At 40.6% G+C, this 14,113-nt stretch overlaps 1 protein-coding gene across 1 annotated transcript in view; it reads right to left on the bottom strand.

Moving 5' to 3' along the window:
- The window catches only part of LOC121569930 (cadherin-7-like), a 143,339-nt gene extending 130,731 nt beyond the window's left edge, over positions 1-12,608 (bottom strand). The window contains exons 1-2 of the mRNA XM_041881275.1: positions 12,350-12,608; positions 4,139-4,742 (exon numbers count right to left, since the gene is read on the bottom strand). Coding sequence (XP_041737209.1) covers positions 4,139-4,384 — 246 coding nt within the window. The 5' untranslated portion in view covers positions 4,385-4,742; positions 12,350-12,608. The remainder of the gene's footprint in view (positions 1-4,138; positions 4,743-12,349) is intronic.
- Between the last annotated feature and the right edge of the window lie 1,505 nt (positions 12,609-14,113).

Here is a 14,113-nt window from a genome sequence, read left to right as displayed (position 1 = left end):
TTGGATTTCATGTAATGGAAATGAAATGAAAAAAATAACTTGTTTCAAAAAAGTATTAAAAATAAATAACGAAAAGTGGTGCGTGCATATGTATTCACCCCCTTTGCTATGAAACCCCTAAATAAGATCTGGCCCAAACCAATTACCTTCAGAAGTCACATAATCAGTTAAATAAAGTCCACCTGTGTGCAATCTAAGTGTCACATGATCTCAGTATATATACACCTGTTCTGAAAGGCCCCAGAGTCTGCAACACCACTAAGCAAGGGGCACCACCAAGCAAGCGGCACCATGAAGATCAAGGAGCTCCCCAAACAGGTCAGGGACAAAGTTGTGGAGAAGTACAGATCAGGGTTGGGTTATAACAAAAAATATCAGAAACTTTGAACATCCCACAGAGCACCATTAAATCCATTATTAAAAAATTGAAAGAATATGGCACCACAACAAACCTGCTAAGAGAGGGCCGCCCACCAAAACTCACGGACCAGGCAAGGAGGGCATTAATCAGAGAGGCAACAAAGAGACCAAAGATAACCCTGAAGGAGCTGCAAAGCTCCACAGCGGAGATTGGAGTATCTGTCCATAGGACCACTTTAAGCCATACACTCCACAGAGCTGGGCTTTATGGAAGAGTGGCCAGAAAAAAGTCATTGCATAAAGAAAAAAATAAGCAAACACGTTTGGTGTTCGCCAAAAGGCATGTGGGAGACTCCCCAAACATATGGAAGAAGGTACTCTGGTCAGATGAGACTAAAATTGAGCTTTTTAGCCATCAAGGAAAACGCTATGTCTGGCGCAAACCCAACACCTCTCATCACCCCGAGAACACCATCCCCACAGTGAAGCATGGTGGTGGCAGCATCATACTGAGGGGATGTTTTTCATTGGCAGGGACTGGGAAACTGGTCAGAATTGAAGGAATGATGGATGGCGCTAAATACAGGGAAATTCTTGAGGGAAACCTGTTTAAGTCTTCCAGAGATTTGAGACTGGGACGGAGGTTCACCTTCCAGCAGGACAATGACCCAAGCATACTGCTAAAGCAACACTCGAGTGGTTTAAGGGGAAACATTTAAATGTCTTGGAATGGCCTAGTCAAAGCCCAGACCTCAATCCAATTGAGAATCTGTGGTATGACTTAAAGATTGCTGTACACCAGCGGAACCCATCCAACTTGAAGGAGCTGGAGCAGTTTTGCCTTGAAGAATGGGAAAAAATCTCAGTTTCTAGATTTGCCAAGCTTATAGAGACATACCCCAAGAGACTTTCAGCTGTAATTGCTGCAAAAAGTGGCTCTACAAAGTATTGACTTTGGGGGGGGTGAATAGTTTTGTCTTATTTCTTTTTTGTTTCACAATAAAAAATATTTTGCATCTTCAAAGTGGTAGGCATGTTGTGTAAATCAAATGATACAACCCCCCCAAAAATCCATTTTAATTCCAGGTTGTAAGGCAACAAAATAGGAAAAATGCCAAGGGGGGTGAATACTTTCGCAACCCACTGTATCTTCCAACCAGGAGTTCTGGAAAACCTGGGAATTGTAGGAAAGTTCCCAGAATATTTGCTGTCTTGCAAAGTGATGTGTAAATCCTATCGGAATCCACCCAGTGGTGGCTATCAAACAGTTGCCGCTCTTATTAACCTACAACTTGTATTCAGAATGACTGCCAGGGTTAGTAACATTGTGAGGAGACTACCTAAGCCATTCAAACCGAAACAACCATTTCAGTAACAGGGTTCAAAAATGTGTATCTAACTGATTGGATTAGTTTAGAAAAATGTATGTTATTTATCATTTTTTAGCATAAGATTAATCAATCAATGTACAAGCAAAAACACATAAAAAAATATATGGAAATCAACCTGCAGTAGAGCATGCTTGGAAGTATGATAATGATGGTCATGGTTTTGGTTCAAAAGTGATGCGTATGAGTTTCAGGACCCTGTATTATGGTAAAACTAGGCCCTCAAACTAAGGCCTTATGAAATACATACGGTATTGCGTTAAATATATATATACTGTATATATTATTTATGATAACATATTCACTTACGTTCTCACTTGGTGAAGTCCATAAGTCAAAAAACGAATGAATGCAAAGTTCTGACCTCAGTCACGAGGTCAGAACTTCCTGTCATGTCAGACACAGCATCATGACACCTAACGTGACAGGCCCTTTTGCTCCTGGGCAACATGCGTCACCTCTAGGAATCAACAGATCTGATTGGTCAGCCATGCGAGGGGGTGAGAGGTTAAGGTTTGGGAGGATACAAGGCATAAGGCAGGCAAAAATCTCAGACCCTCTTGTATCCTGAAAGATTACTCAAATGGATGAATAATTGCCCATGCTTCTTAAATACCTACAAAAGATTCCTATTAAAAGCTGTGGACCTTGAATCCGTTGACACTGTACACTGTTAAAATGAAGTGCTTTGTAAAACCAAAACTAGTGGCAACTGAGCTGCCACCAATGCGAAGGAGACAAAACCTTAACTTTGCTGGAGTATTGAAACACATCAACCTGAGATGTTTTGAAACATTACATGGTGTGTTGTAACACCTCTTAAGTGTTGTGTGACACCTTGTCAGGGACTGGGAGCACTACCGGAAAATGAATGAAATTAACAAATCATTGAAACAACTTGTATTCATTTTTATTAAGTGTATGTTTTTTGTTGTTGTTGTTGTTGTTGTTGTCAATTTCAATTCACCCCAGATTTTTTTTTTACATTGTGGCTGTGTCGTTGAGTGTGTAATATTCCAATGAGACTCCAATGAAATGTACCATCTTACTGCCCCAGAAGTCGGGGGTTCAATTCCCGCTTCTGCCTGTCCCACTTTGACTCCTTCTCTGTCTCCTCCTGTTTCTAATCTGCCTAAACAAAGCATTTAAAAAAATGCTGGAATTCCACAAAAAATATTCTCCATAGGCCCTTATCCTCAATCAATATTAAGGCTATAAACCATTTGTATTTCTTAACCACTTGATTGTATGAAAGACAGTTTTTTTGTGAGTGCTTGGAGTAGAATAAAAAAGGTGTTTTTATTCACATAACTTTATCGTACTGGAGTTGTATGAGTCAGAGAAGGAACTTTGACTTTACGCACACAAATCTCAGGATCAACTCAGTAGCCCAGATTGATCTTCTGCACCGCCGTTGTTCCAACTTTAAAAGGTCAACATTGTACAAAGAAACCAATAAAATGACTAACAAAGACTACAAATAAAGAAAAATAAAATGCATGTCACAACCATAGTAAATACACAATCACTGAGGCCAGTATATGCAGTATACTGCATAAATGTTTCACTGACACTAAGGATACACATTGTGATTTGGCTTCCTATCCATAACATTACTCCAGCACTCAATGGGAGATAATAGGAGAGTCAAAACTATCCTAATTCCTGCTTCTGGAGCCATTAATCTAGTTCAGAGACTGTCACGAAGTGTGTTTGTGAGTGCAGAGCCTGCAAACACATGCAGACCAGAGCAATTATCCTGCAGATGAGCGGAAAGCTGAAACCTGATTTGATTATAAGACCAGAAAATTCCTAAAGAAAACAGAAATCCAGGAAACGCAAATGAGGCATATCTGGCCGATTTGAGCTCAGGCCCTCACTGAAAGGGAGCTGTCTGCTTAAATGTGGTGCTGAAATGAGCTATGGTTACTTGCACCTGTTGTGAGTTGCTGATACACTAATACCGTTTAAACAAGAGAGTGCAACATTCAGTTCAACACTGAACAACCAAAGAGGAATGGAATAAAATATAAAATAAAAAATAACAGCATTGTGTGTTTAATGGTTCAAATGATCACTTATGCTACTTATTGAAAAAATTATGTTTATTTTTCTCAACCTGTTTGGATCAATAAACTTGAGTGACAAGCAACACATTTCTGTAACATGAGCTTAAAATGACAAATTCTGTAAATAGATATGGATGTGTTTAACAAAACAAATAAACAATTAGAGTGAATTATCTAGATATGTTCTAAATTCTTTCCTAGTGATCCGAGTGATGAAATCTTGTAAATTGTTATCTAAAAACATGGTGCAGTTAAACAATAGCTCTTGTTTGTTTTTCATCGAAACTGCTATATAAATATACATGAAGTCCAAACACTTACCTTGCCAACATACAGCGGTTCTTCGCCTGTGTACTCCTCCAGGACAAAGAATTGGTTCCATACCCAGCTGCGTTTGTGCCTGTGAAGCAGCTCCCATGGGCCTCCAGCAGTGTGCTGGGCCTGGTTCTGTGTCCCAGAGGCCCCAGAGGCGGATATCAACCCACAGCAGCCCAGCTCCCAGAGGGGAAGCAGCAGAGCCAGGACAGCCCCTGCTCTCCACACACTTCCTGAGCCACACCACCTCATTTAGACCCCCTCCAACAAGCAACAAGCCCAGGAGAGAGAGAAAAATCACACAGCGGAGAAATGTCAAAACCCTCAGGGCCTGATCCCCACTGTCCTCCTGACCCAATGTTTTGCCAAAAAGAAAAAGAAGAAGACAGAGGATATAACCCTGAAGAAGAGAGTACTTGGATTGAAGAAAATGGAAAAAGTCAAGCTCTGGGTATTGGAGTGGTGCTGCTGTTCGTTGGTCTTGATTGTAGACAAAAGCTGTGGTAGTTCCCTCCACTTTGGAGACAGAGGGTTGACATTGAGGGTAGATTGAGGGTCAATGGCGACGGGGAAGCTTGCTTCTTCACCACAGGGGTGGAGTAATTGGCACCTATCAGAACAAAGGGATGAGGAGAGCAAGAGACAGAGAGAGAGAGAGAGAGAGAGAGAGAGAGAGAGAGAGGGAGAAACTGCCATCAGCGAAATTGCTTCAGTGACCGCAGTCACTTTAGACACTAAGTAATGTGCTTGCTGATGCAATGATAATTACATTTTTCAACCACTGATAAAGAAATGGACCAAAAATGAATAAACAGTAAATATGGTAAATACAATCAACATAATATCCATCAGGGGCCCATACAGTTCTACATACTAACCTACACTGTACATTCCCATTCCCATCAAAACCAAATTGAGTGAGGTCAAATGTTAACAAGAATATTGAAGCAAAATAACCTGGCTTATCAACGTACACAAACAAAGTGATTTCCACATACAGGGAAACAATAGCGGGTGGTCGGAATAACAATTAAGTGTCGTTCAGCCTTCTTTCGTGCTGAATTCACATTACTGCAGATGTACCTTTTCCAAGGTCGTTATTTTGTCACATTTTCTTTGTAGAAGGGCACAAAGTAATACCGCTATGGCTCTCCACACAACTCTAACAAGGCACATGATCTGTTTGGCAAGCCGTCATCCACAAGATTAAAAATAAATCTGAGCTGTCAGCAACATGACGGACCGGCTCGCGTTCTGACCTCTACTCCCAGCAGTCTGTTTGTGTGTGTGAGGACTACGGAGCGCCATATGAGCATGTAACGCAATCTCTGCCTCAGTCACTCAGCCACCATCATGCTGCTGCATGGGACTGACTACCAACTACCAATCATGCCATTAGGAACTAGTGGAAGTAGTGAAATCGACTTATTATGATATATTGTTGTCTAAGCCTATGTCACACCACATCCCAGTGACACCACCATTGGAGAATTAACTGAGCAGTATACTGTGACTTGTTATCAAGTTGAGAGCTGAGCATGCTTAGCCATAAAAGGCTGTAATGAGAGCGTGAAAACACTCAAAAGTCAGTCCATTCACTAGTATAGAATGGTACATGACCAGATATCACTTGCCTTACAAATTCAAGTCAGTCAGAAGAAATCCCACAAAGCATTCCAAGAGGGCTGCTGAAACTGAAACCGAGCTCTTAAGAAACAGAAACCTAGAATCTTGACCATGCGTTCATCTGTTTCATGTCTGACCTTCCCTTTTCTCTCCTCCATACATAGACTATAGGCAGATGACTTGGCCAATGGAGATAATTTCCTTGGCATGCAATGACCTCTCTCTTCCCACACAGTCTCTAGCACTCATTGTGTTTTCTCCTCTTCCTCCCCGGGAGCCAAATAAAAACAGCTAACACCACATCCTGTTGGAAGTCATTTGCTCCGCTCCACTCGTGCCTTAACGAAGTCATTATCAAGTGCTGATAATTAACACACAGAGATAAATGATGGTATCATTCACTGCTTCAGAAGTGTTTTCATTACACAGCTCCGGCTTTATTTGGGGAGGCAAAAAGTGCAGTGACACTTCACAGAATTTAAATCAGCCTGTTTGCACCTTCACACGGTTATGCTAGTCCTGCTCAAACCTGGTATAAACTGAGATAGAGAAGAGAAGATTAAATAGATGAAATTGCTGATAACTCATATTTAGCTACATCAATGGTTGTTTCAGTGGAGTCATCCTTTAGCAAGAAGGTTCTTTGCAACCATTCAGACAGCGAATAACCTAGTGAAAAGCCCTTTCCAAGAGAAAGGAATCTTTGAGTAGAAATTGTGCTACATAGAACCATTGCTCACTTCTAAGAAACTCCCAAGAACCCTTTTTTAGAGTGTAAAGTACACAGAGTACTTGACCCTCCAACAGACAAGCATCTCAAGGTGACCTGTTTGTGTTCTGAATGTGAAAATCCTAATGATGTAGGGAATGGAATACACACACACACACACACACACAGACACACACAGAGGGAGAAAGTAAATACAAAGTTCCTGCATCCGATTTAATGGCAGGCAGTGGTGGAAAGCGGAACATATCTGGCTGGAGGGCAGACAGAACCAAGAGAGCCGTGGAGGCAGAAGCAGGCAGGTTGAGACTGTGGTATTGTGTTGGAGAGGATCTTCCCAGCGCAGGGTCAGGCTGAGGCGAGCAGACAAATTAATGCTTCTTATTGTGCTTAACCCAGAGCCCCACAGAACAGAACTGGGAATGAATTGTAGTGAGAGTCAAGGGCTCGCTTATGCTATGTGCATCAATTAGAAACAGAAGGAGCAAGAGAGAGAGGGATGGAGAGAGGAAGAGCAGCTGTTTACAACCTTCAGTGTACAGGAGAAATGTCTGTTTTGTTTTGCTTGTAGAATGAAGTTGTCTTTCCAGCATTTGCACTTCATGATATAACAAAAGGATATAACAAAAGCCTCACCTTACACATCACTGTCTTGGAAGGTGTTTAGTTACTTTACAAGACCAGTAGTAAAAGGGAGAAATTTGAGTGTTGGAGAGACAGTGATAAGTAAATATTCATCTGCATTATGTACCAAGGGTATCGGTCTCTCTGTCTCTCTCTCTCTCTCTCTGAGGTCTCTAATCCCATTTGCCCGCCTCACAATGGGATTACAAGTGCTTAGTAACCAATCACTCATTTCCGCCCTTTCATATACTCTGCGAGCAGCTTGTACGTTTCACAGTGTCTACCGGGGCACAACAAGTACACAGCAAAATCGGTAGTGTTAAACTAACTCGCTGTAGTGTTAATTTAAACATGGTTGCTGTGTGTATATGCATCCACTCTCAACAGAGTTACTTTAACACTTTCAAAATTGTTAACATTTAGACAGTGTTTCTATAACCCTATACTGAGTAGAAAATTAACACTGGCTGTGTGAAAATCACAATATACTGGAGGGAAATATTAAGGATTTCACTATACACTGGAGTAAAGTAATAGGCATTTCACTATGCACTGGAGTGAACTAATTAGTATTTCATTCTAATCTGGAATGAAATATAAAATGCAGTCTCTCTACTGTGGGGTAAAAAAATCACACAATTTCCATCTACAGTGGACTGAAATATAATTAAATGGTTTAAAGCCTAATTTGCATAATTCCCAGGGTGCCTTTTCTTTTTGAGTGAATTTTAGAGTGGTCCATGCTATCTGGGATCCTTGGGACTTCACTACCCCATTGAAGTTAACATTTTAAATGGTTAAGGTAAGGGTTATGGTTAAGGTTAGGTTTAGGGTAAGGGTAGGGGTTAAGGTTAAGGTTAAGGTTAGGGTTAAGGGTAAGGACATCCCAAGAGTCTCGTATTATAGAGTTACCACTCATTAATGTATTTGTTAGTGACACAGACATTGTTGTTTAAAGGCCTGTGGATTTCACCAAGCGAGTTCTTAGGCAACTGTTATAATTAAAAAGAAATTATGACAATATACGCTACATATCATAAGATCTTATTTTGATGTACCCTAACTCAGTGGTGTCAGGAATCTCCTGGTTTACGGAGACTACCTAAACTATTTAAACTGGAACAACCATTTCAGTAACGGGTGCAATAAATCGAACTAACGGATTGGATTAGTTTAGAAAAATAATCTACCCGCAGTAGAGCATGCTGGGAAATATGATAATGATGGGTGTGGTTTTGATGGGACTATTTTACTCACCACAGTGTAAAACAATAACTATGCTCATTAACACCAACACTGGGGCTTCTTTTACACCACTGAGTGTTAATTTCACTCTTACATAGTGAAATTAACTCCTGAATCAACACTAGAAATGTAACACTGAAAAGTCAACACTGGCCAGCTTTCTGTGTAGTTAAAATCCGTACACATTTGCATTTCACTACTCCATCTTGGACCCCATGTCTGATTGCTATGGCCTCGTATAAGCTCAGTAAGGTTAATATAGGCACTGGCTTTCCGATATGTAAACAGAGAGAGGGGGTTCAAAGCAACCACTGAGACAACTCCATATTCACAGAATAACAGAATCTTATAATCCTGATGTTTTACTGAAACCGAGGGAGCCCTAAGGAGTACAGTACAGACGCTTGTTTTTCACCTGATTTGGAGTGATTTTCAACCAATCACTGTGAATTGTGGGGAACCAGTTGCACTGCAGCACTCCGATAACACAATGTCCAATCACGTATCGCCATAGAATGGACTGTAAGGTTCTGGTGATAAACACTGCATAATGGACCCATCTATAGGTTATTGGTAGAACCCTACCCCTTCTCAATGAATCCTTTTTTTTAAGAGTGTACCCAAGTGGAACAACCCACAGAAAGGGTTCAGTGTGGAGGGCCATTTGGACCGTATATACTATTTTCTTAAAAACTACAATACAAAGACAATACGAATGGCCGCTCCCACCGTGGGTGCTCTGGTCAGTGAGCGCGCTCGCCCCCACCCACCCCGAGACGCTGGCAGGGATTTTCCAAGGGCGGGAAGAACCAAGCCCCGCCCGATGCCTGGGCGGGTATGGAAGCGAGCTCACCCATAACTACCAGGTCCAGCACACACACCTCTCACAGCATGAAACCAAAACATACACAGAACACAAATATAAACACAACATGTAAAGTGTTGGTCCCATGTTTCATGAGCTGAAATAAAATATCCCAGAAGTTTTCCATATGTACAAAAAGCTTATTTCTCGCACATTTAGTGTAGAAATTCGTTTACTTCCCTGTTAGTGAGCATTTCTCTTTTGCCAAGATAATCCATCCACCTGACAGGTGTGGCATATCAAGAAGCTGATTCAACAGCATGATCATTACACAGGCGGACCTTGTGCTGGGGACAATAAAAGGCCACTCTAAAATGTGCAGTTTTGTCACACAACACAATGCCACAGATGTGTCAAGTTTTGAGGGAGCGTGCAATTGGCATGCTGACTGCAGGAATGTCCAACAGAGCTGTTGCCAGTCAATTGAATGTTAATTTCTCTACCATAAGCCGCCTTCAATGTCGTTTTAGAGAATTTGACAGTATATCCAACCGGCCTCGCAACCGCAAACCATGTGCATGGCGTCGTGTGGGTAGGCGGTTTGCTGATGTCACCGTTGTAAACAGAGTGCCCCATGGTGGCAGTGGGGTTATGGTATGGGCAGGCATCAGCTACGGACAACGAACACAATTGCATTTTATCGATAGCAATTTGAATGCACAAAAATACCGTGACGAGATCCTGAGGCCCATTGCGAAACGCAAAACAATAATCCCATCCCCACCCTCACCCCTGATTGGAAGACCTCAAACATTTATACTGTACATTTGTGTATATATTTATTCCAACACTCATCAATTCCAACCTTCAGACAGCCACAGATCGTCCATCTTTCCCAGTAAATAATCATTCTTCCATTTCCTCTGACAATACATCCTTCCATTCTTCCATGGTGTCTCACTAGGGACTTGAACCTCCCCATCTACAACATTTCTGCCGAAATTGCCCAGAAAATAAACATTTTACCCAAGAGCACAATGATATTTACTACTGACCGACTGTGGTCCTTCAAATCCCTCAGCAATACTGTTTGCAGGTCCAACCGCACCCTGATATTATAGCATAACAACCATTCCTGGACCTGACTCCAAAAACAATCCACCAATGGACAGTACCAAAAGAGATGCTCTATTGATTCTGTTTCCACATGGCAGAGTCTGCACCGGTCTGACTGTTCAATACCCCATATACTGAGCATTATTTTTGTAGCGAGATTTGTATATAATAGCTTCAATTGAAAAGAACGAATTGATGCGTCAATTGTTGTTTTGTATATTAGTTCATAAACCCAATGCCATGGTATTGGGACATAGAAAATCTGTTCCCAACTATCTTTAATTTCATACAGCATAGTTGTCAACATTATTAGTAAAGGAGCCTGTACCTCAAAAATACCCATAATATGGGTCTCATATGGGGCAATCATGATACTGTATGTAGGTGAGTCAGTGACTTGGTCACATAAAAGTGTTTTTCTAGGGAATGTAAGGACTTCTCATTTATGTAAGCCTGCCAGTGGCTGAGAGCAGATATCCTTTCAAATCTCTATGGGTTTTATGAAGCCTCAGCCTCCAATTGCTTGGCTCCACACCTCTTAGCCTTAATATAGCCAAGGCAATCCATCAAATAGGGTGGGTTATAGGTTTGTAATATGCACTATCACAGGAGGAGAGTGTAAGAGTACTTCTCCATAGTGGGGTAGAGACAATGTAAGGAGTCCATATTAGTATTACTGTCTGAGATGGGGAGGGGCCACAAACCTAAGAAAGCATAGGCTTGTTTTGCGAAAACTGTCTAGGCAGACCTAATCAGAGGTTTTAATTAATGAATCAGTCTTCTGCATTGCAAAATGTATCCACCTGCAACAGCAGACAAACTTTTCGAAAGTCAATTTGATTAGAGAGCTAATGGATTAATTGCATCACTCCAATTATGATTAGCTGATTAATTTGTGTTGTGCAAGAAAACGGCTGATTCATAGCAATAAAACAAATCCAATCTCAAGCAACATTAATTAATAAAATTAATTTTCAAATTATGAAAGCATTGCTTATTAATTCGCTCCTGTATTGAATGAGAATTTCATAAATTACAGTGTGGAGAACCTGAAAATAATATAAATGAATATTACATCTAAAGTATGAATTCCATGTGGAACACCCACCATAGAAATATTCACGATCAGTCCCCACCTTAGCAAGGTCTAGGAGAAGTCTGACAGAATCGTCCGAGCGTTATTCAGGTTGCTCTGTATAGCCCATCTACCATATTATAAAGTACCATACATAGGTGTTTCGACTGTGCAGTGACAAACGACCAATACGTTCTTGTCATCATGGTATGCATGCCAATCATAACTTTTCATTTTATCAATTAGTAGGATGCATTTCATGCTTGAGAAGTTTTAATGCATGATGTGTGTATTTCTAATTCCGGACACTGTCAAGACAAGCAGGCTGATAGCCTTAATTGTTATAACTTTTATATTACCTTTTATATTATAATGTACATTCTGTCAAATACCCCATAAGTGACCACGGTATACATACCGTAGTTCGTGGCGTGCTATTCATATTTAAATACCATACGTTCCCAAAACGAATCCTAACATTAATCTGTTAAATGCGCACATGCAATAGGCTACACAAATAAAGTTATTTTGAAACAACACCGCGCATGCACTTGTTCCAAAATCCGTGCCAAAATGCAGCGCCGCATCATTCATAGCTACAATGAGCCAACATTGAACTGATGAAGGCTAAAGACCAAAAACATCCCATAGCATATCATAAATAGATCTGACACCTATAGCGCTCACCTCCAACTGTGTTGAGAGAAATGAGACAGGAACGGGGGAAACGAGATATCTCAATCAAATGATGAAAATGTCTGGCATTAAAATGTCCATGACGCACCATTCACCACAAAACCCTTGGTCAACAAACATCTCAGTGAACAGCCGCTGCAGGAAAGCTGTGTCCACTGCATACTGATTACAGAATTAGCGGCATATAACTTAATTTCATGCATTAACCATAAGCCAACATCGGGTCCCAGTGGAATCGTTCACAACTGATGTAAGCAACAAGTCTGGTGAAAATGTATGTAAAATAGGTTTGAATTTACTCACAACTTCAATGATTCGATAAAACGCACCTCGTATTGGCAGGTTGAAAGTTATAAAAGTTGAGCTCTTTCCGTGTTGTCTACCACTAGAGGTGATGATGACAAAAAATATATGAAAAGTTTGTAAGACAAACGTATTCCTGATCGTGCACAGGTGAATAGAATAACTCTACCATAACGCGTAAATGCGCACTGGTGAACCATGGAAGAGATGCGGCGGAGGAACTCAGTACAACTCCGATTCCCGAATCCCTTCTCTCTCGCTCTCGCTCTCTCTCTCTCTCTCTCTCTCTCTCTCTCTCTCTCTCTCTCTCTCTCTCTCTCTCTCTCTCTCTCTCTCTCTCTCTCTCTCTCTCTCTCTCTCTCTCTCTCTCTTCACACACACACACACACACACACGTGCACAGAGACGAAAGTGCCTTCGCTGACTGAAAATTATTCAGATTATTACTCCTTCTCTCTGGCTGCAACAGAGCTGGCTCCGTTCGAGATTCGCCAGCTGCGAAGGGTTTTGCGTACTCCCACAAACAGGCGCAAGGTACACTGCCAGGCGTGAGCTGGGGCAAGACTACCAGACCACTAAGATCTGCCCATTCTTTACTTATCCAAATGGAGACAGGTTTTCAACAGATTTTGACAGCTAATAAAATAGTTTACAGTACAGCTACTGTAATCATTTTACGGTACCAAAACTGTTACTGTAGTCTTATATACAGTACCAAGTCAGTCACTGTAATCTAATTTACAGTACCAATTACAATTACAGCATTATACTTTAATTACCCAGTGACATATTACTCAGTGTTCTTTGCAAGTTTTCATTTTGACATTTACATTTAGGCCTACATTTGGGTCATGTAGCGGGCGCTCTTGTCCATAGCAACTTACTAGTAGATGCATTCAACCAAGGTTGATTTAAAAAAAACACATATGACAGTCATAGCAAGTAAAACGTTTCTGTACCCATTAGCCTGCTGAACAGGTTGTTGTATTTAAGCATACACTGGACTTCAAAATAATTATAATTACAACAAGATATCTTATGATATACTGTATCTCTGACTATCTCTGGATAATGCCAATACATTACTGAGATTATCCCGGTAACTTGATGCCAGCTTCCTGTAAATTACTATAAGTTCAATGCAATGAAACACAGTACAACACTGTAAAAGTGACTATTAAACTGTAATATTTTTTTTTACAAGGGATTGGCTGCTAGGCATTTGTATTTAACAGATTATTAATGAATACTAGGTATTTTATATCACTTGTACTTCTAGAGGCCTAAACAAAGGCTTCCAAACTGGTTGTGATTACAGGACAAATCAGATCAAATGGACAGGGTTAAATATTCATCAATTAAAGGTTTAAGACCCGCTACCACTCTGATCTGTCTCCTATATACATTTAATTTGTGTATGTTAATGAGCCAGTGATACCACAATATCTACAATTTCTACAATTTACAGTATGCTGCAGTGAATATACAGCAAAACAGTACTTTATTGTTGAATTGTAATGAAAAAAGCTATTCAGCAATTGCAAATAGTGAATATGCAATTATATATTACAGCATACCAACTGATATTTGGTGTTTACATCACTTGCACTTTAGGCCTTAACAAAGGCTTCTAAACTGACAGTGACTACAGGGAAAAACAGATCAAAAAGACATGGCTAGCCACTCAACCATTAAAGGCTTGGGACTTGCTGCCACTCTGATACCCTATATAAATTAAAATGTTACGGAACCACTACCATATAT

The sequence above is a fragment of the Coregonus clupeaformis genome, chromosome 7, assembly GCF_020615455.1.
Source record: "Coregonus clupeaformis isolate EN_2021a chromosome 7, ASM2061545v1, whole genome shotgun sequence".
NCBI lineage: Eukaryota > Metazoa > Chordata > Actinopteri > Salmoniformes > Salmonidae > Coregonus > Coregonus clupeaformis.
This window is presented reverse-complemented; position numbering and strand designations above follow the sequence as displayed.